This window comes from Rhipicephalus sanguineus, chromosome 7 (genome assembly GCF_013339695.2).
Source record: "Rhipicephalus sanguineus isolate Rsan-2018 chromosome 7, BIME_Rsan_1.4, whole genome shotgun sequence".
Taxonomy (NCBI): domain Eukaryota; kingdom Metazoa; phylum Arthropoda; class Arachnida; order Ixodida; family Ixodidae; genus Rhipicephalus; species Rhipicephalus sanguineus.
Genome location: NC_051182.1, coordinates 138,476,280 through 138,500,205, shown reverse-complemented (window position 1 = coordinate 138,500,205; position 23,926 = coordinate 138,476,280). Strand labels below are relative to the sequence as shown.

The 23,926-nt window shown below is 46.8% G+C and overlaps 2 protein-coding genes across 2 annotated transcripts in view; both read left to right on the top strand.

Annotated features, from left to right (window-relative positions):
• On the top strand, nt 1–1,433 carry LOC119400074 (ER membrane protein complex subunit 8). The gene has a single exon (XM_037666999.2). It carries the CDS (start codon nt 107–109, stop codon nt 716–718), a length of 612 nt encoding a protein of 203 aa, XP_037522927.1. The 5' UTR covers nt 1–106; the 3' UTR covers nt 719–1,433.
• Nucleotides 1,434–2,377: 944 nt separating this feature from the next.
• LOC119400073 (ATP-sensitive inward rectifier potassium channel 12) overlaps nt 2,378–23,926 on the top strand; it is a 127,042-nt gene continuing 105,493 nt past the window's right edge. Inside the window, exon 1 of the mRNA XM_037666997.2 lies at nt 2,378–2,790. The gene's annotated coding sequence lies outside the window, so the exon portion shown is untranslated. The remainder of the gene's footprint in view (nt 2,791–23,926) is intronic.

Here is a 23,926-nt window from a genome sequence, read left to right as displayed (position 1 = left end):
CGACGAACTAATCCAAAACGCCGGCGATTCTCGACGACTTCCTGCCCATCCCGCTAATCGAACTCACTTCCGTTTTCCTCCGGGAACCACCGACGACGCGAGGAACATGGCTGGCGGTAGCGCGGACGTACAGTTCGGCGTCCGCGCCTTCAGCAAGATGATCATGCACTGCCTCAAGTACCCACAGAACTCCGTCAACGGAGTCCTACTAGCCGACGAGCGGCGCAGGGCGGGAGACCAGGCATCGTCTCAGCTACACATCGTAGACAGCGTGCCGCTGTTTCACCAGTGCCTAGGACTGACGCCGATGCTAGAAGTGGCGCTCGTTCAAATCGACCAGCACTGCAAGAACGCCGGCCTCGTGATTGCGGGTTACTACCAGGCTAACGAGCACCTCAGGGACTCGGCGCCCGACCAGATCGCGCTACGGGTCGCGGACAAGGTGGCCGAAAACTTTGCCGACGCCTGCCTGGTCATGATCGACAACCAGTTGGTATCGCTCGACTGCGACAAGGCTCCTGTCGTCGTGTACGCGAACCAGGACGGCCGCTGGCGCGAGAGGCCCTTTGCGCTCGCCGAGAAGACGTTGGACGTGACGTCGTCCCTGTGTCGGGCCAAGGCGTACCGTGCGCTCGCCGACTTCGACAACCACTTGGACGACATCCGAAGGGACTGGTGCAATTTGGAGATTAACGAGGAGATCGCCAGGTGTCTCTAGTTTTCCTCCTCGCGGAGTTGACGAAACGACCACCAGATGTCCCTAGTTGCCTGTTGCGTTGCGACTGTGCGGGTTTCGTACGAACATTTTTTTTTCTTTATTTCGTTGGTGGTGTTAGTGCAAGAAGGGGTCAAAGCACGGTATGTGATACCCCACGTTGGGTGTACGGTTTTTTGTTTATTTTGGAAAGGTTGACAGCTTGTGAAGGCGTCGCGTTCAAGGCGTGGTACCGCATTTGCTCGTGCTCAACTGCGGCTACGGCGTGAGTTGCCTCCGAATGGTGGTTTTCGAATCCGTCTGCAACTTGAAACCGTAGTTCCTTTGTCATCATTTTGCTTTTGCACTGGCATGTAGCGTAGTGATGACGCCTGAGCACGTAGGTTGCAAAAAATAAAAGAGCTCTACTTAAATTACTGGTTTGAACGCATTAAGTCAAAGATAACTTACACCTATTGGCGAATTCCGGCACTGAATACTACAGGCTTGATTGCAAATTTCGTTGTAGTTAAGCCAGCGCCGGGCAAAAGTTGCGGGCGAATGCGCATCTCGGACAGAATCAAAAGGACAAAACATTGCATTTCTCCTAAAAAAAAGACACGCCTTGTGGAATTTCATCTGTGCTTATGTACGCGCCGCATTGTCAGGTTGATTGTCAGTTGGACTTGTTTCCCCAAATAACTTTTGTTCCCAGATATTAAAATGAAAGGCACTGCTACGTATTGTGTGCATGTGTTCCTTATTGTGTACTTGTGTTTTGTGATCGGTGTGAACGCCTTTAGGGTGATGTCTATTTAAGGAGACCAGAACACCAGAAAACGCAGCTTCGCCTAGCAATAACCTTGAACGTTGAGTGACGTTGAATCCATTAGCGCAGTTTAGCCTGCCTACCTTGGGAAGGGCCAAGGTTTTGCGTCTAAATCGAGGCTTCGATTTTGGATGACGCCTCGCGAAGCGAAGTGCTTTTCGACGGTAGTTTCGTAACGCGGTCCGTAGCTTTTACTGTCACCCACTCAGTTCACTTAATAGCGATTAAAAAAAAAAAGAAAGAAACGAAATGACTACAAAAACAAAAGAACGAAGCAGGGGCGAAGAGCCTTGAAAATCTTTTCACGGAGTGGTGACAGTGAGTACGTTATAAAAGCTAATCCTCGTTAGTGGCGGCCTTACGTACTCGAAAGAGCGCAGCAAACACCCGAAAACGCGCTCATTTAGAATATTTGTCCCAATGGTTACTATATATGAAGTCGAATGTTCTCAGCAACATGTTGCTAAGTGTACCTGCAAGAATAACTGATGGGCCGTGTCAATTTGAAATATATTTAGCCGCTGTACAAGACAGCTCCTTGCACCTTCTTTCGCGAAGGAATAAATCTGCAGCCCTTTCGACATTCGCGCTATCTCTCATAAGCACTCAACGAAAGAAAGAAAAAAGGTCATGCAACCAAGTTAGCTGCCTCATCGCTCGAGAAAAAAAAAAAAAAAACGCAACAATCCCTCACACCGGACGGACCGCGTTTTTGTCGTCTGCTATCACACTTGTTGCTCGCAGACGACGGCCGATTGCGAGGCGGCTATGACGTCATAACCACTCTCGACCAATCGCGCGTCGGGGCGGCTTCCCAGTGTTGCTGCCTCGTTGCGAGTTGTTGCTGCTGGTGTAGTTGGTGGTGTAGTGGGGGTGAAAAAAGTTTTATCGTGACCAGCGGGCCGGAAGATGAGGGGTGCATGCTAGCGGACGAAAGTTTTTGTTGACTCCGTGGTGTTTGCTGAAGTGCTGGCTCGTTCGATGGGGCCTCGGAACTTCGTCGCCGTAACTGTGAGTGTGTGTGGGGCTTGTCCGTAAGCGTCGCGGACGTAAGTACCATCCCGTATCGCGGCGTGGCCTAGGCGCAGCTGTTTCAGGCTGGGCGCGGGTGAAACCGTCGTACTCGTTCGGAGGAAGCCTACGACCTCGAAGCGCGCACGGTGTCGTTTCGACGAATCGCGAGTGCGCATGTACAAGAAAACGCAGAAATACGAAGCCGTCTCCCCAAGCGAAAGCAACAACTCGCCGCCGTTGGCAGCTGTGTGAGGTGAGTGAATTTTTATTTATTTTTTTTCTCACGCGGACTTTCGGTTACAGCGAGGTTGGCGTTGCGGTCTGAGTTTTGAAAGATGAAGCGCGCATCATCGTCTGGACACCGGCTGTGTGTAACTGGAACCCTTACATGTCATTTGCGAAGCGCATACAATTTCAAACTTGGAACGCTGTCTACGATTTGTGCATGGTCACGCCAGGCAGCCTACAAATCATTTCGTCTGCTCGCCCAAAACGCTTAATTTCGTCTGCACTCGCAGAATCTCCGTGTGTTTTTCGCGAGCACCAGACGAACGTTGTCTGTATCTGACGATACACCGTGTACTGTTGTGTTCGTACTTACAAAAGTGTCGTCTGCCAGACGAACATTCAAAAGCGGTCCACAACGCGTGCTAGCGACTCAGTAATTTGCCGATCGTCTGTTTCTCACGAGTACCATATATTTCGTCGTCTGTTTCCAACGATGCGCCGCAGTTTTGTTACTTCCAGAAGTGTCGTCTGCTACCGAGTATTCTAGAACAGTTCCTTGCAATGTCCTAGCACACCTCAAAATGGTCCTGCTGCAGGGGTTTGCGATTACGAACAAACCGTTTCCGACGTTTTACTCAACTAATTGAAAAAGTTACGTCACTCTTCGTACGATCGCGCATGTTGTGAGACGTTCATGCGTCGACAGTATCGCAATACATGCCTCGTACGCTGCGCCGTTATCGCGTTACACAGCGAGTTGACTTGAGAGCGGCGCCATACCTTCTTCTTCGGGCGTCCCGCTGCTTGAGGAGTTTCATATCGCTCTGAGTGATCTGTCCTTGACGCGAGCGAGCCACAATATATAATGGTCGCGCGCGCTAACTATATATCTCGGGCCTGCGCGGCGTGTTGATGGCTGCGGGTCGGGTCGGGAACGAGAGATTCTTGCGTCGTCTATCTAGGACGCCTGATGGCGACACTTTTTTTTTGTTTTCTTGGTGCAGACACCCGAACAGAAAAGAAAAGAGCTGGGACATTACCGCTGAGTGCCGTGCCTTCACCGCGAACGTGTTTTACGTGTCATGAAGCGCAGACCCATTTCCCACAACCTTACCATCAGCGGAAGGAATTTGGCAAGCATGATACGCTGTTTGATTTCCGCAGAAATCGAAACCCTTCCCTCACGCTCTTTAAAACAGTTTGTGTTCACACCGTTGCGCATCAAATGGTCCAGTGTGGCGGCCATCTTGTTGCTCATTTGCATGACTTTTCTGACTTGGCACTCCTATTCTGCGCCCTTCGGCCTCTCTTGACCGTACGTTGCAACTCCCCCACTATCATTATGACGCTCGTAGTGGCACCCCATTCTCAAAGAGATTAGGAGACCCCCTTGAAGGAAGCTGGCGCGAACACAGGTCTTCGCGTCGTCTGCTCCAAGTACAGCAGACGATTTTTTTTTTTTTTCGTCTGCCTTTGTCGCTGAGCGTAGCAGACGACCTTTTTTCTTCTTTAAGCAGACGATCAGTCGTTCGGGGTATTCCCACGCACGCGTGGTGCGCAGACGACTCACAAAAGGCTGCAGCTAGCAGAACACGCGACTTTTTTCCTGATGTGGAACGCGTGTTGCTATATATTTCGACCAAATTACGCGCCAGCACGACGTTGTGTCTATCTCGGCGCGCCGTTATTCTTGTCGCAGCCATCGGTGGGTGACCCCTTCGTACAGTTGTATACGCGTAGACGAGGAAGAAGTACCGGAAGCAGAAGTTCGTGCGCTTCCGTGCGAGATGCACATGCAGACGACACCTTCAGCTGCACTGCCTTATATATGCTGTAACAATGCTGGAGATAGGGGGAATTTCAGGGCTCGTTTTCTTTGTTAGACACGACATTAAGGACAACCGACAGACAATAAAGGCAAGGAAAGTACAGGGGACGTTATTTGTAGTGATTATGATATTTATGTGAATAAACGACAACTTGCCGCCGCCAGGGACCGGACCTGTAATTAAAGTGGACGAAGAGTTGTCTTTAATTTCTTCACAATAATCTCACTTTAATTTCTTCACTTTCATATCATAATTACTACAGAAAACGTTCCCTATACTTTCCTTGCCTTGATTGTCTCTTGGTTGTCTGTAACAATGTTGTTTCTTTTGTTCGGGTGGGCACGAGCAAAACATTGCGGTGGGAACAGCAATGAGATCAAGCAAAGAAAATCTGCTGTCGAGCAACTATAAATCGGTTACAACCTAATCATAAATGTAGGCACCGCCCACTGAGCCACGGCGCGCCTGTCATTCGCCCGTGAAATACAGTTGGGCTAGCAACCGTAAGTACCTTTTCTCGGCTAATGTAGATACTACTCACACTAATGGTTAAAGGTTCGTCGTTACTACCTGAAACATTACTTTAGGCCGAGCAGCGATTTCAGAATCCCGGTCGAAATTTACGGAGACGTTCGAGTTTCCGACCTAAAACCAGCGACCCAAACGTGTGTCTGTGTGGTCAAGTGTGCTATCTGAAACATTTGAGAACTGCTTGACGTCATGAAAATGAATGAGACTATTGGATGGGGCATTTATGCAAAAAAAAAAAAAAATAGAGATGGCTGCGGGCGGAGCTTAAACTTTTTATTAGGTTGTAACTAAGATTTTTCACTTATGTATATAAATAGGTCGCTTTTTTTGGGGGGGGGGGGGGTGCAGAACAATGCGACAGCAGTTAGACGAAGAAAGGGAAAAGACCTGTGGTCGAGCAATTAGTTCGTATAATTGTGCGAACAGTGAGTTGAAGACGTTATACAAGAAACGTGGCATGCGTTTCGACACGCTCCGTGTAACGGCTACTTTGCAGTCATTGCGATGCGGTGCACCTCAGTAGGTGGAGATAAGAGACCACTCGAGCGCCGACGATAAGAAGCTTGCGGATGCGTTTTTCCTGAACAGCTGAGAGCTGTCGGGCGTGTTTTCACGGACGATCCGCCTCTTAAAGGAACACTAAAGAGAAAGACGATTTTGAACAGCGAAGCCGTTTAGGCTCGCCGTAATTTGTCCGTCGAAAACAGAAACCTATCTTCATCATGAACCAGACTTTTAAAAGGGTATGGGACTGAACTTGTTGACAGGAGCGTAGCCAGAAATTTCTTTCTGGGGGGTGGGGGGGGGAAGGGTTCAAACATACTTTATGTATGTTCGTGCGGGTGTTTGTATGTGTGCGTGCATATATACACATCCAAAGTTGAAACATTTCGGGAGGAAGGTTGAAACCTCCCCCCCCCTGGTGGTGGCGTAGCCAGGCGGGGGGGGGGGGGGGGCGAAATTTGTTTTGCCATGGCATACACAGCTCAAAATGACACTCGATCACATCTGCCTGCCCGACCCCCACTTCAGATCAAGGAAGTGCCCCCCCCCCCTCCCGAAAAAAATTTCTGGCTACGCCCCTGCTTGTAGGTATGGCTTCATGACTGCAAAACAGCCCGAAAAACGAGGGCACAGAAAGAAACAGACAGGACAGCGCTTGGTCCTGTCTGTCTCTTTCTATGCCCTCGTTATTTTCGCGCTGTTTTGCAGTCATGAAATCATGAACCGGCACGCGTTCTCTTCGTCCTCTTCTTCATATTCTGCTTCGCTCCCAGAACACGTGCGCCGATTCATCCGGCGCGGGACGCAATAACTCTAATGGGCAGAAAGTAGAAAAATAAATATAAAGAGAAAGAGAGAAATCTTAGGGGAAAGAAATTCTTCGCGAGGCGAGATTCGAAACTGCGTATTCACGATCCGAAGGCGAGCATCTTAACCACTCGGCTATCCAGGCACGCTAGCAGAGCATAACATAGCCTTGTATAGTGTAGTATAGCAAAGGGGTGGGAAAGGGAAGTGAGTGTGGGGAGCAGGGGAGAGAGTTAAGCATAGCATAGAAAGAAAAAAAGAATCGAAGAAATATAGAGAGCGAGAGAAAGAAACCGAAAGAAAGGAAACTGAACAGAAAGAAAGATAGAAAGACCGAGAAAGAAATAGAGAGGAAAACAAAGAAAGAAATAGAAATAAACAGAAAAAAGGACACACGAAAACCACCAAAAAAATTGACCGCGTATCTGCGTGCTTCGCTGCAAATGTCGTCTAAAGACGATAGAAGAGGCGCTGCGTGAGATATGAACGCCATCTGGCAATACGTCGGGAAACGTGAATGCTGTGTTGCGGGCTCGTAGTCCCGGCGCAGCAGCAGGCGAAGACCGGCGGTGACCAACGCGACCGGCGGGGACGCCAGCCAGCCCGAACACGCGGTTTGGCGCGAAGCGCCGTAGCAGAAGAAACGTCCGCACTCAACGAGTACTGTCCACACACTCTTTTATATTCACGTCGCCTGGGTAAAGCAGGAATGCCAGAGCGGCGCCCCATGGCATTCGTACAGTGCAATACTGAACCGAAACCGAAACACAACAATGAGCTCGTGCAGAGGGCACGGAGGAACCAAGTTTCGGCGCAGTCGCATTTTCAGCGCAGCTTAAGAAACTCTCTAGAATAACGTATCTATGTATTTTTCTATTAAAGGAACACACCGCCTAATACTTACCTAGTGATGTTGCGCCTCAGATATGCGTAATGTGTGCTTTTTGATCAACAATGTACACAAGTATGAACCTAGTCAGCCGTTCACCATGGCTGGCCCTTGGGCAAGTGGTTCAACTTTGGCCGAGTGGCTGAATCGAGGGACGTGCCGACCAGGGTTGCCAGGTTTGGCTACTTTGCGCCAATTTGGCTACTTTTTTAGGACGGTGGCGGCAGGAAAAGTGTGTTGGCTACTTGGCTACTTTTTGGCTAGTTTCTTGTTGCCTCAATTTGAGCCAAATTATCAATAGCTTGTGACGTCGCAGCCGCTGGCGTTCGAGTATGCGGTGTCAAGACATGGTTATCAAGACGTGTTACAATTGAGCTCCCGAAATTGAATTTGGCGCTCGCATTATACAAAAGAAAGGTCTTATGCATAAGTGGCTCGGACTTCGGAGAAAACTGTTGCATGGCGTCTCATTTCGCAGACCACCTATTGCTGAACGCGACTTTAAAACTAATTGAAAGTGAACAGGACAACAGAAAGCGCTCCGCATCCAAGGTGCTATGCACTTGTCGACATTAGAAATCGGATATCTGACGAACTGCTTGTGTCGTTTCCAAGAATTAGGGGCGGACTGCGACTCGAGAATATTATTTACTCGAACTTCGTCATCACGCGAGAAACGATTGCCGAAGTGAGTAAAATTTATGCTTCAATTACGGAAACTGACTTTGTGAACACTTACGCAGCACTAATTTTTATTGTCGGTGGTACTTGTAGCCCTTTCAAGAAAAGTCACGCAAGGCGCGCGAAGAGGACGTCATTTCTGCAACAGCGTAAGAAACTTCATCATCCGGCACGAAATGATTGCTAAAGTCAACAATTTATGCTTTATTCTCAGAAATGATGATTTTTAATGGTTTCTGGTGTACTTCTTTACGTTTCCACCAAAAGGCTACTGAATTTAGTCATTTGAATAACAAGGTCGCAGTCATTTTCACACACGTGTGGCTACTTTTGGCTACTTTTAGTGTCCTTGGCTCAAATGGGCTACTTTCTGGCTAGTTTTTCCGATTTATTGGCTATTTTTTGTCTTTTCGACCTGGCAACCCTGGTGCCGACAAACAAAAAGACAGACAGACAGACCAAAATTTCTGTGTTTAAGTTCCCCTAGAAAGACTATCGTCTTTAAAATGAGTAAGAAGGAAAATTGGCAAAACTTAGCAAAACTGCAACAGCCACTCATTAGCATTCTGCCCCCAGTGCAAGCTACGCTATTTTTTCATCTATCTATCTATCTATCTATCTATCTATCTATCTATCTATCTATCTATCTATCTATCTATCTATCTATCTATCTATCTATCTATCTATCTATCTATCTATCTATCTATCTGTCTGTCTGTCTGTCTGTCTGTCTGTCTGTCTGTCTGTCTGTCTATCTATCTATCTATCTATCTATCTATCTATCTATCTATCTATCTATCTATCTATCTATCTATCTATCTATCTATCTATCTATCTATCTATCTATCTATCTATCTGTCTGTCTGTCTGTCTGTCTGTCTGTCTGTCTGTCTGTCTGTCTGTCTGTCTATCTATCTATCTATCTATCTATCTATCTATCTATCTATCTGTCTATCTGTCTGTCTGTCTGTCTGTCTGTCTGTCTGTCTGTCTGTCTGTCTCATTTTTTTAGCAAGGCGCAGTACTATAGTACACTATAGGCAGGACAGACATCTGTCGCTCGTTAGAGAGTTGCAACGAGCCACGAATACGGCAGTGGATACGTATCAAGTCACGTGGGCACGAAGGGTGTCATCGTTCGCGTTTATAGGGAACTTCAGTGAACCGTTACTCTGTAACTTAGGAGGGTACTTGTTTGGACTAGTTGGTATTTATTCACTGCTACGTTATTGCGCGCCGCTGTAAAATGGTGCGCAATAACCTAGCAATACTTTGGAGCGCTGGGTCGGTAACCTTGACATTGCAACGGGGTAGTAATGACCTGTTCCGGATACGGCGTCCTCTGAAGCCTTCCGTTATCTCTGTTTGGCGTCGTGGAGGTAAAAATAATGAAGAAAGAAAAGATCTCTCTGGCGTAGTGCGACCAGTAGTCCGAAGCAACGATCCTTACAGTCTTAATCTCGTCTGCGCATGAGCACCTACGCCTTCTCTGTGCAACACTATACTTGCTCTTGTGGCAGCGTGCGGCGAAACACTTACGCAAGAGCTGCGTGAGAACTTTAACCCTTTGCGGTCAGTTGTCGGGCAGCGCCCGACAACGCAACACGGCCGTAGCGGTCCGCTGTCGGGCCCCGCCCGACAAGGGTGTTCGTGGTTTAAATTTTGCTGTTTTCTCACCGCGAGTCGCGCGCATTTTTTGTATACATGAAGGGCCATCTCTTGAGGAATAAGTGAGCTTTGTTTGTTGAGGTTTTACTTTTTTGACACTAGGGTGCAGCACTATGATCAGCACGGGGCGACGGGGCCTAGAGCGTACCCACTCGCGCGCGCGGTTCGCTGAGAAGCATGGCCACGTTTTCACCGCGTGCGTTTTACGGCGGTGCTTTTAGCGAAAGCGAGGATGACTTTAGTGAGGAAGAGAATTACGTGCCTCCACCAGACAGTGATGACAGTGATTCGACAGAAGTGAGTGACGAAGACGACGACGGCGGCGGTGGAAACCTGCAGTAATAACCCTGGCCTGCACACAGGGGAATGCTTTGAGCGGTATCATACGTTGCCCAAATATCACTAAAAGAGTTGCCTGCAGAATGCAGGAGCAAAAATAAATATCCTGTGCGTTTCTCTTCCACAGCTTGTGTTTTTATTCGCGGCGCCAGAAACTGGCGAAATAGTTTCGGACCGCTAGAGCCGGAAAGTGGGTAAAGGTTTTGGACCGCAAAGGGTTAAACATTTGGGTCCACTCGTCACACCTGTGTCTTCTCAATTGTCCTTAGGTTGACGCCATAAATGTGTACAGCGTGACGTCAGCGTCCTCTTGCAACCTGCAAGTTACGTGTCAGTTTACTGATAGCACTGCGCATGCGATGTGGCATACGTTCTCATCCTATCTTACCCGATTCTTATCCTATTTTTCTACGTGTCTGTACGAGGCGCTGCTGCTCCTTCACTAACTCGTATTAATACGAGTTAGTGAAACCTGCAACCTTCGGATCCGAAGGTTGCAGATTCGGTCCCTGCCGGCGGCAAGTTGTCTTTTCATCTACTTGACTTTCTTCACATCTGTATCGCAATTACTACAATGCACCTAAAACAGTACAATTAACGGCCCCTATAGCTTCCTTGGCTTCATTATCAGCTGGTTTTCATTAAAAACAAAGAAACGAGCCCTCAACATTCCCTTCCTTTATTCATAAAACTCTCTAATGTATCGCAACCGTGAGAATGTCAGCTATTCTCGCATTGCGAGGCCGCGCGTGGTATGTAATGCACCGTGGTCACTTCTACGGCTGCTTCAGCGAACGGAAAGCCGGTGAGTGTCCACGAAGTGATAGCGACACACTATAAAACTCTCTGACATCTATATCACAACTGGGAAGTATTATTTTTCTGAGGTTCGCATATATTTACTTTATAGCTTGACTCTACGCTCAGATGGATGGCAGTTTTTTTTTTCTGCCTTCAGCTTGTGGGATTCAGTAGAACTGATCTGCCACTTCGATGTACCGTTTGTTGCCTTCGTTGCCGCAAAAGGAAACAAGGGCTACAGCTTTGCAAAGCCGTTTAGGGCATCTTTTCCCAGAGGTCCTCCGTCCTCGTGTTTGTTTTGGTGACGGAAATATTAAATATTATTTGGTGTCTGTCATTGCTAGCCTGCCCCCCCTCCCCTCCCCGGTGGTTTAGTGGTTATTAGTGCTCGACTGCTGACCCGAAGGTCGCGGGATCGAATCCCGGCCGCGGCGGGCCGCATTTTCGATGGAGGCGAAAATGCTTGAGGCCCGTGTTCTTAGATTTAGGTCCGCGTTAAAGAACACCAGATGGTCGAAATTTCCGGAGCCCTCCACTACGGCGTCCCTCATAATCATATCATGGTTTTGGGACGTAAAACCCCAATAATCATTATTAAACTATGCGAAAACAAAAATTGTTATGTCTATTATCTTGAGCATGCATGTACTTATTGCGAAGCCACGTGCAGTACCTCACAACACACGCGATCACCTCTACCCTTATGAAAATGAGTCTTGAGTGTCTAGTGTCGACTAAGTGCGCTCCTAATGAGTCACTAGACAGACATTAGACATGCAAAGCCTAATGTCGTTTAACATTAAGTGTACATCGGAGAGTCAAATGACCATGTGCACTTTAATTTCTGGTGACTGAAGTGTTCAGACTTTCAGTTGCCGTTCCTAATGTCAAAACGCGCATCACAACAAAGAAGTTAAATAGCCTTAATCGCCACCGTAAAATCAGTTTATCACAATAGACAAGTTCGTCTTTCAGAGACTACAAGCAATAAACAATTTGTGTTGCAATGTACACAAATATCGTGTTTCAGTAGAATGCGTAAATATTTTACATATATCGCCCATGCACCGGCGATCGAAGAATTGCTGACGACCCCAGCAAGGTTCATTATATTACCTGCCGCATATATAGAAGCAAGCATTTCCTTATTTTTAAAAGGCATGAGCCGATCACATATGCAAATATGAACAGATATGATCAAGTGACACTGCGAACACTCGCTCAGGGGCCCGTGTTGCCCATTTGTCCAGTAGAAATTAACGGAGGAGAGTGGGGATTACCCGCACGGCGTCGCGAAGGATTTTGGGGGGCGGAGAAGACCTGGAACTGTGGACAATGGGTGACGTACAGAAAAAAAGTTCGTTATTGTTGTGATAAAAATTAGGGACTGTTCTTATGCATGGTGCACTTACATATATGTCCAAAACAGAATGTTGTTGGTTGCAAAGATACGCGGACAAGCGTTTTTCCCAACCTCAAACTACTGTCTCTATCTCTCCTCGCTGTTGCAACGCTGGTCAGAAGCAGCCGACAACCAAAGTTCGATTTGGCCCAACGTCGCGTACATCCTTCTCCCGCCCCGCCTCCTCGTAATGTCGTCTCCACGCGACTCTCTTCCGTTCTCCACGGCGTCAACTCCTCTCTCCCTTCACTCCTTCCTTGTCCCATTCACCTCCTCTGTGTGCAACGTTGGGTGTCGCCTATCACGCCCTACCCATTCCCTCCTCCTATCATAATCCCTACCTCTTTCTATCCACGGGAGAGGGCAGTAACTTGAAACAAAAAAGCGTTTCTTTTGACAAAACAAAATGTATAGTTGTATAACAAAATCGAACAGCCATAACACATTCCCAACATGCACACACGGGTTAAAAAAAGCCATAAATACACTTTTTTTTTATGTACAGTGACAAATAAAAACAACAACATTGCTTTATTTTCTACGGAGCGCTGTTTGAAGAGAGGGTCAGCGCGCACCAAGGAGATATTTATATTTGTTTTGATTTATGCAGCGTCATTTCGCGTTTTTGCACTTGTGAAAACGTCGCACCTTTTACGTGCACCTCACAGTCACAATAGCGCCTTCGTCTTCAAGTGAGCGCTCGTCACCCTCCACCTTTCCCGACGACTCGCCTAGGGAGCTTCTGACGAATTTCACTAGCAAATGGCTGTATAAGCCTGAGACGGCCGCTCGAACAATGAAATGGCCGTGACATGAGGTACGGAAGGTTCACAAACCAAAACTAAATTCGAAACGCGCGCCGAACCGGACTATTTCGCGGAGCAGTACATGTGCAGTAGCTCCGCCCCCGTAGCCTTCCCTTCATTGCCAAGAAAAGTTGTCCTTGGGGGCGCTTTAGTTGTTTGACGGGTGCCCGGTGCGCGCGGTTTGTGTGTGTGTGTGTGCCATGCTGTGTTCTGCAATGCTTCGTTACCACGTTTATCGATTATGCACGTTGGTTACTTGATTCAATGTCAAGTGTACCTTCCAAGACGATCTAGGTCCTAGTCTCGTGACTGAAGGCGAGTGCGGACGTACAGCAGCCTTTTGACAAGACTGTCGCCGAGTGTACGGTACATTGTGGACTGTAAAGCTGAAGAGTGCACAGTGGATGCCTGATTTTGGTAAGTTCTAGAATATTTCTGAATTACACAGCTAGGTTACTTCATTACATGACGTCTTTTACGCAGGAACCGAGTGTGATCGTCTGGGCGGTGTGTTCACTCTGCGGGGATGATGGCCAGAGGAAGGATGATAGACAGGTATGTTTTACGCTATGCTCATTGCTTTCTGTGCACTTTATACGGTTGTATGAAGCACTCACCATGTGCGTTCACTACCTACAACTGCAACGGGTGGATGAAGGCGCGTTGCTTTGCGCGATACTCCGCTCGCTTCTGTAACGCAAGCGTTTCTTGTCATGGCGCTCTTCTTCCTTGGCTGTTTTTCGATTCCAAGAATGCCTGTCGCTCGGCCCGCCCGCTTCCCGCTGCTGCTTCTCTACTCGGGAACTGGTTGACCTTGGGGACGCCTGCGCGATCTATGTGTCGCAGGGAGGGCAACACTCGCCCTTTTGGGCGTAGGGGACCGGAGGGGGGAGGTGAGGTAGGAGGGAAGGACTGAGAGCATGGCTCTTTCCCGGAGAGGGGACGGGTCGCGACCGAGGAGAGAGAGAAAGTGGCCCGCTCTTGGCATTCCGCCGCTCAGAAGCGATCGTAAACCGAAGGAAGAATAATTTGCAAGATTTTTTGTATCTGAGTTGTGATTCTGTAAATAAACTTCTTAGCGTCGTCGAAAGTTTTTGAAATCGACTACAGCTGTATACTGCACGAGATCATCGCCTGAAGCTACTTGTACGATGGCTTATCACTTCGAAAATAGAACTGCTTTAAACATAACGTTCATCGCCTAGCCTTCTCATGATGCAGGTACAAATGAAGTAACTTTTCAGGAAACTCAGTAATAATTGGCATGTAGTACGCGGGGAGGAAGATATAAAAACACGCTGCGGCTGCACATGCGCGCGCGGTGCTCTTCAGTGGCGTGTGTTTGTGGCTTTCTCCGCGACTACTGCACCGCGCTTGTTTTTGTTAGAAGTTAGTTGCACTATGGTTAGGATTTTAATCTGACTGTGCAAGGTCGTTGCTACGAGAAACGAACTTGCGTTGGGTGAACCCACTTGAAGATAATACAAGTCAGTGAATTACGTTATATTCTGGTACACACCATGTGTACAGTAATTTGAAAGAGCACAAGATGTATATAATTATCAATTCTAGACAAATATGCCAGTTGCGTTTGGCAAGGTGCCCTTTGTTGCAATATTTGTGTTTGAGAAAAATGATGTGAAATATTTTTCCCGTTGTTATATTGTTTCCTGAAGCATACTGGTTTATATTAACAGAAGTTGTTGTAATGGTTAAGCAGCACTGTTCCAAGAGCTTTTTATCCACTGTGCTGGGGTGGCAAAAGCACACCTCAATTATGTGCTTATCTAAAGTTCATGTTTCTTTTGTGAGCTTTTCTTAAGGCAGCATCAAACTGAAAAAGCGCTCTTATTTGCAGGTTGTGTGACTAAGACGTAGCATTCATTGTGAGAGTGCTACTTTAATTTTATGAAGTAATTATTATGGGAAACAAATCTAAATTCTCATATGTAACTATGTGTGCAGAAGTTTAGAGAAGGCTGACAATAGTGGTTAACGGTTTTTTTTTTATGGCTTGCAGCACTACAGATTCAAACCGATATTCCAGGCATTGATTGGCTTTAACACGACTAGAATTACTTTCCTAAACGGCTCAAATTCATCATATAATACAATATGTAAAGCTCGGCATTATGGAGTGTGCACATGGGCCACACATACTCTTACTTTATCAATTTATGCATTTTATATTGTGTAGCAGAGCTGATGTAATTTTCGTCATTTAAATGACCTATATCGTAATCTGCGTTCTCCAACCACGTAGTGTTTACTAAGTACATAAGTTTCTGAAAGTTCGGCTTGCAATGGCACCATTACAGTTGTCTGCCATGAGCCGTTGCTCAGGTTATACTTGTTCTTATAGCGCAATCTGAGTCCATCATTCAAGGCCCTTGCTGGTATATAAACATAGACTTGCCTGAATACATTGTATGTATTGTGTGTGAGCTGTAAGGTCTGTGTGGTGCGCCAACTCATGAATGTTTTCTGGTATCCTTAACATATGTACCCGGTGATCTCACCTGTTCGTGGAACTGAAGCAGACGACAGCTTGCAGACGAAGATGGTATCGTTCTACCTGTGAGCCTGGTCGAGCTTATATTTTATGGTAGGCATTTGTTTCAATCTTTACAAAAAGCTTCGACATGTTGCGCCTGCTCATGAACCTATTGCAACTTTTTTGAGGGAATTCTAAGATCAAAGAAACAAGACCCTAGACGTAACTCCATTAATGTATACTTGATGCTGGACTTGACCTTCTGTGTTGTTTTCCAGTTTTCTTACAGGATTTGCTGAAAGTTTCTATTGGAAATGCGATATAAGATGCAATTTTGACGAACTCTAACTTCACAAAAGTGCTTTTTGTCAACTACCTGCACGGGGCCTTGGCAGTACATCTAAGTGCTCTAAGGTGCACGACGTGTTGGATAAAGTTTTCTTTGCAACTCTTATATATTTACTGCGATCTTTCGTGCAGGATACACATGCATGGATACACATACATGGAATTCCTACAAGGACCCTGCGCATCAAAAGCAATCTGTCATCAATGTTAAGTAGACAGATTAAACGAAGCGAAGATATGACAGGTGTACACCATATTTTTCTTTCATTTAACCTCTGCATGTTTCCCAGTCAATAAATGTTTTTATCCATTTTCTTTTGTTGAGAAATGTCTTTGTACAGCACAAGTGTCGTAGAAGGTGCATACATGCACTTTTGTATGATGCTTGGCTGCATGTGTATCAACCAGCAAACACATTGTCAGGCACAACTAATATGTGATTCCGTACTATCATCCGGACATATCATAAATCTTATCATGCACTGTAATAGTTCTGTTTCAGGAATGTTATGAATGTCATTGGCCACGAAGCACAAGCTTGGCCGAGGGTCATTGCAAACAGGATGTTTCATACTCACAAGAAAGTCACTCATAAGGACACATTAGAATGACGGTGGCCAATATGTTTTTGAATGACATTATGAGTACATTAAAACAATTCTGAAGAAATACATTAGAGAATCAAATGAGTGTTGATGTCAAAGGTCGTTTCATGCTCATTAGACTATCACATGTTAATACGCATCGGACTATCACATGTTAATCCGCATCAGACTATCACATGTTAATACGCATCAGAATGATCGGCCAATATGTTTTTGAATGGCATTTCAAATACATTACAAAATTCTAAAGGGACACATTAGAGCGTCAAATGACTGAAATGTCAGAAGTCATTAGACTTTCTTTTTGAACTCGTCTCACATTTTCATAAGGGTACACCCTCCCTCCATAATGCTCCTCCAACGAAAGCCTGTGCAGCACTCATTTCCCCCACTTTCATTATTATTATTATATTATTTTTTTTCCTCATTGGCGAGCCCGCACGCACCTGTGTAATTGGCACGTTCAGCGAATTCCTCGTCTGAACGATGTAGCGCGCGTGCGCAGTCTTTTTTTTTTCCTCCGTCACTGAGCTATACACTTTCGCACCTGGGACGATAGTGTAAACACTTCGGGCGTTTTTATTTTTTTTTCTTCTCTTTCGTTTCCTCCGTTACTTACGTTCCCTGCGTTTTATTTCTCTCGCATTTGTGATTTGGAAAGTTTCAATCGCACATAATCGTGAGCGCACACGTTTGGCGAGATGCCAATGGATTCGCACTTTTGAAAGAAGATCTATGCTTAGAGACGTGTTTCGAAAACAAATAAAAGAAAAGGAAAGACTGCTCTCGCGAAGTAGCGAAAGTGAGGAGGGGGATAGCGGAATCGCCAGTGTGAACAGAATATGTGGACTGAGTGTGAAGGAGGAACGGTGGATTCCGTTGTCGATGTTTTTTTTTTCCCTCGAAACACGTACACATATACGTTAACGCATGACCGGCGATGTTGGAGAGGGGGTCGGGGGGGGGGGGGGGGGGGGCGATATAATGAGGTGTGAAGACAAATTGGTCCGGAAAGTGCGCGCGCGTGGTTGAGATAAACGACTTGTTTTTCGCGCGCTTTTTCCTTTTTCTTTTTACGCGAATATTGTATACGTACGGATTGTGTCAAGTTGCGGGTGCGTTGCACTTTCAAGCAGCAATAACTCTTCTTTTTCTTTGAGGTTGTGTTCCTTTGTTTTTCTTTCTTTTTTTTTTTTGTTGGGTGTAGAAACATGGCTTGTTTGGAGGAAGTACCGATGACCTCTGCCTCAGAGTTTTTCTTTGCAATGGAAATTACATAGGGGTGATACTCGAGCCGGGGCAGTCGTGACGTCGGCGTCACGTGGTCAGTACGGCGAAAGCAAACGGGAACTGGCCGTTTGATCCGCGCACGCCAAAAATGTTTGTCGATATTACACTACAGTGGCGTAGCCAGAAATTCTTTTCGTAGGAGAGGGGGGGCGGGGGGGAATGTCCAACCATACTTTTTGTGTTCCTGCGTGTTTGTATGTGTGCGTGCATATATTGTCACGCGGTCATGACGGGAAAGAAGGGAGTTGTCAGGCTATTAAAGGGGTACTGACACGAAAATTTTCAGTTGTCGTTTTTTGCGTCCGAAGAAAGGCCAAGTACTTAAGAGCCTAGAAAGAGTAGTGCTAAGCATGAGTGCACCTTGAAAAAGTAATTACAGCATGTTTTTTTTAAAAACTAGTTTCGGTTCCTACTGTACCCTGATGTCACAACACTGTATGAGCTTCTCGTCCCGCGCTCGCACAATATATAGTGACGTTTCCACGGCCGCTCCGCACCGTGACTCCGTCGGTGACGCACAAGCAGCCATTTTGGATGTTTTGGTGACGCACAAGCGGCCATCTTGGAAGTTCTGGTACCTGACGTCATCACAACTAGCCAGACTTCTGCGTGATGTCACCAGAATTAGTACTGTAGCCTGATTTCAAGCTAGTGTCGATGTCGTTAGGTGCGCCATGGAAATATTTACTTTAATATCAAGTTAAAATAAAATACCCTATCAGCATCTGCTGAGCTTCACACTTGCTCACAACCGTATCTGTACGCAGCAGATTTGTATGGCAGGGAATACCCGCCTTCGAAAAAAGGTGTCAGTGCTCCTTTAAAGGGGCCATGACACTCAGTTTTAGGTCATATTCTGTGTTATGCGGGTTAATCCTGATGTGTTAATAAATAAGCAGGAGGGGTTGGTGTAGCATACTGAATGAAAAAAAAAAAAAAACGATGCGACGAGAATGGTCCTTGTGTTTCTTGCGCATAGTTTTTTCATTCAGTTAGCAAATACACTGGCGTAATTTCAGCGCATTTAGTCGAGTACTTAATGTATAGCTGCATGTTTTTATAAACACTGCCTGCGAGTCGGGCAACGCTGGCGACCTCTCGAACCGTGACGTAACAAGCTGCTTGTTGAGCGAGCTTCTGCATTCCGTCGAATGATTGTGTTCTGTGGTCAGCTGCGCGTGCCATCGAGCCATTTCACCTTTGTTCAGCTTGACATTGAAATTGAGCTATTTGCAGCGGCTGAAACTTTGGTATAGAAGACGACGGCTCCGCTCCATGCAGCACATGACGTCACACACGACATGGCAAAATGGCGGTCGCTTGCGGTGGGCGGGATTTATAGCCGGCGACTTCTAGGGCTCATTTCGCACTTAAATATTATTTTGCAGTCCATTTATCATATGTGTATAGACACTATAGGCCCTCTACTTGTATTTTTCGCTGAAAATCGCAAATGTTTTTAAAGACGAAACTCTTTACTGGGCGAATTTGTGCCGAGGAAATGGATGACACTCAATGTGCAACGATATCGGCGCGCACAATCGTCGGTCGTCGAATAATCTGATGAGCAGTAAAGCGCGTGCATTTTATATACCTGTGGCATCGAAGACTCCAACGTTATCGTTGGTGGCCTGGTTAAATCCAGAATAAACTCTATTGTTCGCGTTGGGCACACAATCTTATCGGAAGATTCTGAAATAATCGGGAAGGTTTCCAGGCGTTCGGGCGTGCTTTGCGCGAGGTAATGGTCACGCGTGTGACGGGCCGCTTACTTAAAATAGAAACAATGCAAAATTTTCAAATGTTCGGGAGCGGGGGGATTGTACCCCTCGAACCCCCCCCCCCCCTTCTGGCTACGCCAGTGATACACTACGCAGTAGTACGTACGCTACAGATGTGCTTATTACACATAATCCTAGGTGCATACAGAGCGGAGGTTCGATGAGGAAAAGACAGGATACAAGTGTAGCTCAATCAGCCAGCCATTTAACGAACCACAACCAGACAATCAGCCCACTCAGCCGTCCTGATTGGCCACTGGCGTGCCATGTGAACTGGCTGTCGCTTGGCATTTAAAGCGTCTTCGGAAAAACTCACAGGGTCCCTTAGGCATTCGCCTGATATGACTCGAAGGCGAAAGCCATCGCCTTTTTCTTTTCATTCGATTGCATATAATGAGAAGCCCCCGATATCTTTCTGCACCTAGCGTGGTTTTGCACTGCCTCTGGGATCGGCCCTCCTATAACCAAGCGACGGTGTCATCATGTGACGTCAGGGTGACGTCACCATAACGTCACAAATTTTTGCAATCTATGGCATCATCCCATGATGATTTTTTTCATCGCTCGTGTTGACGCCGACAGCCACTTTTCGTGTTTAATAAGGCATCTAATGCTTTCTCCTTAATAACCAAATGTAATGAGACATGTGCCCTACTCGCAAGGGCATCGCGTAAACAGGCCTCGCCTGCCGAAACCGTCTGAAAGTGTTAACTATTACTTGTCAGCACCCGAAGCTTCTTCGTACCCTGCAAGCTGTGTTGCGACATTCGGTTGGCAACGAACAATGACTTGGCCAGCATCTAACTCATTCCCCTGTGACCTGTTAACCACAGTGTACAGCGTCAGTCACCACCTCACGTCAAGCGATCGCTCATCGTCAAACCTAGTCAACATTGCAAGCTGTTAACTATAAGGTGGATTGTGACGTACAACTAATAACCTAAACAATAGTAAGCTTGTTGTAGGCAGCTTTTCCGCGCGCGCGCGGAAAAGTGTGTCTGTGTGTGTGTGTGTGCGCGCGCGCGCACGCACGCACGCACGCACGCACACGCACACGCGCGCACACACACACACACACACACACACACACACACACACACACACACACACACACACACACACACACACACACACACACACACACACACACACACACACACACACACACACACACACACACACACACACACACACACACACACACACACACACACACACACACACACACACACACACACACACACACCAGGCCCGTAGCCAGGAATTTTTTTCGGGGGGGGGGGGACTACTTGCTGAAAACCTTGACTATTTGAGAAAAGCACCTATGTTTATTATTTTTGTTTTTGGTAAAAACACGTACTTCACCAAAATTTCGGCGGGAGGGGTGGCAGAGCACCCCCCCCCCCCTGGCTACATGCCTGACACACGCATACAGACGCAGACACACGCTCGCTCGCTCGCTCGCTCACTCACTCACTCACTCACTCACTCACTCACTCACTCACTCACTCACTCACTCACTCACTCACTCACTCACTCACTCACTCACTCACTCACTCACTCACTCACTCAGTTATATACCCTCATTAATTCACTCACTATTAATCACTCACGTACTTACTTTTTTGTTCCTCTGGCTGCGATGTTAATTCAATTTTTTTTTGTACAACTGACCAAAATGCGAAACTAAACGAACAGGTCGAGGTTCTGGGTACAGGGACTCAAGCCTCCCCCCCACCTTAAATTTTTAAATTTTGTATTTGCATATACACACACACATCGACACACACAAAGGGTACGAAGGCGTTGGACTGCGCTACTTGTTACGTTGTCAAAATGGATAAAAACCAGAGGGACACACAATACGCAGTAAAAAGAAAACGAAGGGACAGGCTGGCGTTTACAACTGAACAATACGCATACTTGAAAGGCTAACATATACCCGGCGGCAACCACCTAGCGCATGCGTGAACAACCATGCGTCGCAATACACAAAATCTTAGCTTGCTACCATGGCGTTTAGAAAACTCATCTCGTTAACAGACAGGTGCAACGACGTCGGCTTGTAATTTTTGTAAATTTGTAATTTAGATTTTTTTCTGGGTGAAGGGGCCAGTCAAGCTGTGAAATGCAGCTTTTTCCCCTTCGCACCAAACCACGTATACAGTGTATTTTCATGTACTTATCACGTGGTTGAATAAACTCAAACTCAAACGTGTCGCTGATGCAGTTGCTGCCCCGTTTCTTTATGTAGAACGCTTCCAAATTTTCCCTTTGAGTCTTCGCCCCACCCCCCCCCCCCTTCAGCGATCTAAAATACTAGTGTTGTCAAACACAGGAGTGCACCCGCGCTGCCTGCAATGGCTTGGCAGACGAGCACCGTCATTCGCGCGAAGGGAGGCCTTGTGTTCCCTGAAGCGATCATTAAAACACCGCCCAATTTAGCCGATGTATGCTTTGCCACACGATAAAGGGATGTGGTAAATCGCATGTGGTAGTTGAGATTAAGGTTACCTGACCCCAGCTTTATTTTTCGAAAAAAAAAAAAAACAAACAAACAAACAAACAAACAAAAAAACAATGGAGGTCCACTACTGTGAAACTTGAGGAAGTACGTATAGCACGGTCACCCAGCGATTCCCGTTCGTAGAGTCACCCACTGCTCCGTTTACCAAACTGTCGATGACGTCAATGTTTGAGGTAAGCATGTAGGGTTTCCCCGGCCCGAGTAGAATCTTATTAGGGAGATTGGCAAACTCGGTGTGCGACATGTGCGCTACTTTTTGCTACGCTTTAACGACTTCCAGCTTGTACCGGCAGTTGAGATACGTGTCGTCTGCAGCGAGTTCCGTCGGGTTGCACGACTGATGCAGCGCTAAAAGACGAAGTACGTAAAGAACAGAGTGCACAGGACGAGCGCTCGTCCTGTGCACTCTGTTATTTACGTCTTCGTGTTTTAGCGCTACATCATTCGTGCAAGTATTCCAACTGGCCCAACTTTCCATTCTGTCAGGTTGTTTGCCCCTTCAGATGTAGCGCCGTAGAGACCCGATGAGAGGAAGAGTCGCGTGTTGTGCGCGCCGGTGGCGCCCTCCCTTGCGCGGCGCGGGAGTCAGCCTCATGTTTCCGAAACGTTTTTAGCGATTTTAAGTTAATTATTGCGATTGCTTCTTGGTTATTTCTGTTAATTATATTATTTTAGACCTTGTATGTTCGTTCATTTTAACCCGGTTTTGAGCATTGCTAGCCTTTTTGTGGCCTGTAATGAGCGCTTAACTGTGCGCGTGACCACGCCACATGAGATCCATGAATGGACGCCAAGCCGGGTCACTAAAGTGCGATGCACTTTAAATTTCGGGCTACGCCCCTGGTAGGGCACAAGTGTTTTTGCACTGAAAGAATCCTTCCTCTGTTATATCCGTTCTTCGCCCCGCCTGACTCTACAAGCACTGCAGCGATCCTGTTGGAAGCACAGCAGCGGCTCTGACCACACCACGGGCGAGTGTACAACCAGATAACGGATGCGATAACGCCGAAAGCCTTATTATCTTGGAAATGACACCTTCTTGGCTGTCGTTTCTCCGCAATTAGCTGACGGCAGCCCTAACGATGGCGTTCTGCATGCTCGGCGGAGTGTCTCGATGGGGCTTTTGCAGTAGCCCTAAGAAGACGAGACAAGTAACAAAAGAAGGATGGAAGTGATAGAGGAAGCCGAGAGATGGTCAATGCAAACTGCTAATGGAGTTAGATAACGTCTCTTTAGGTGACATGCACGCTTCGTCAGCCGACCAGGTTGAGCGTCTGGTTTTTGCATGAGCATAGCATTTAACCATTTTTTTTCTCTTTTCCGTGTCCAATTTCAACGTGCCCTATATTTTGTCGCCCAGAGAGTGTAAGAACCGTCGTAACAGCTTTTCTAGCTTACCGTGAACTCCGTTATCCGTCGTTGACCTTATCAATCGTTTATCGGGTGATGTACGAATAGTGCTACGTAGCACGGAAAAAAAAGAGTTACTATCACTGAAAGCACCCGTTGTGTGGGTGTTTTTTTTTTTTGCGAAAATGCCCTTTGTCTGTGGACGTCAATCATAGAAAAGTAAGAAACACCCCTGAGGTAGTAGATTGCTCGAGAGCCCGAGGTTAATATGTTACCTCTCAAAATAGCTCTCTCAACCGATTTACTCCCTCAGGGGTGTTTCTTACTTTTCCTCGGACAAAGGGCATTTTCGCAAAACAAGACGGTCACACAACGGGTGTTTTCAGTGATGGTAACACCCTTTCCAGAAGGACTTATGCCATTGCTCCCCATTGTATATGAACGTTTTGTGCACGTGATGTTCATCGCTGCGCCTTGCTGTTTCAAAGAACGCAAGGTCACCTCACGCA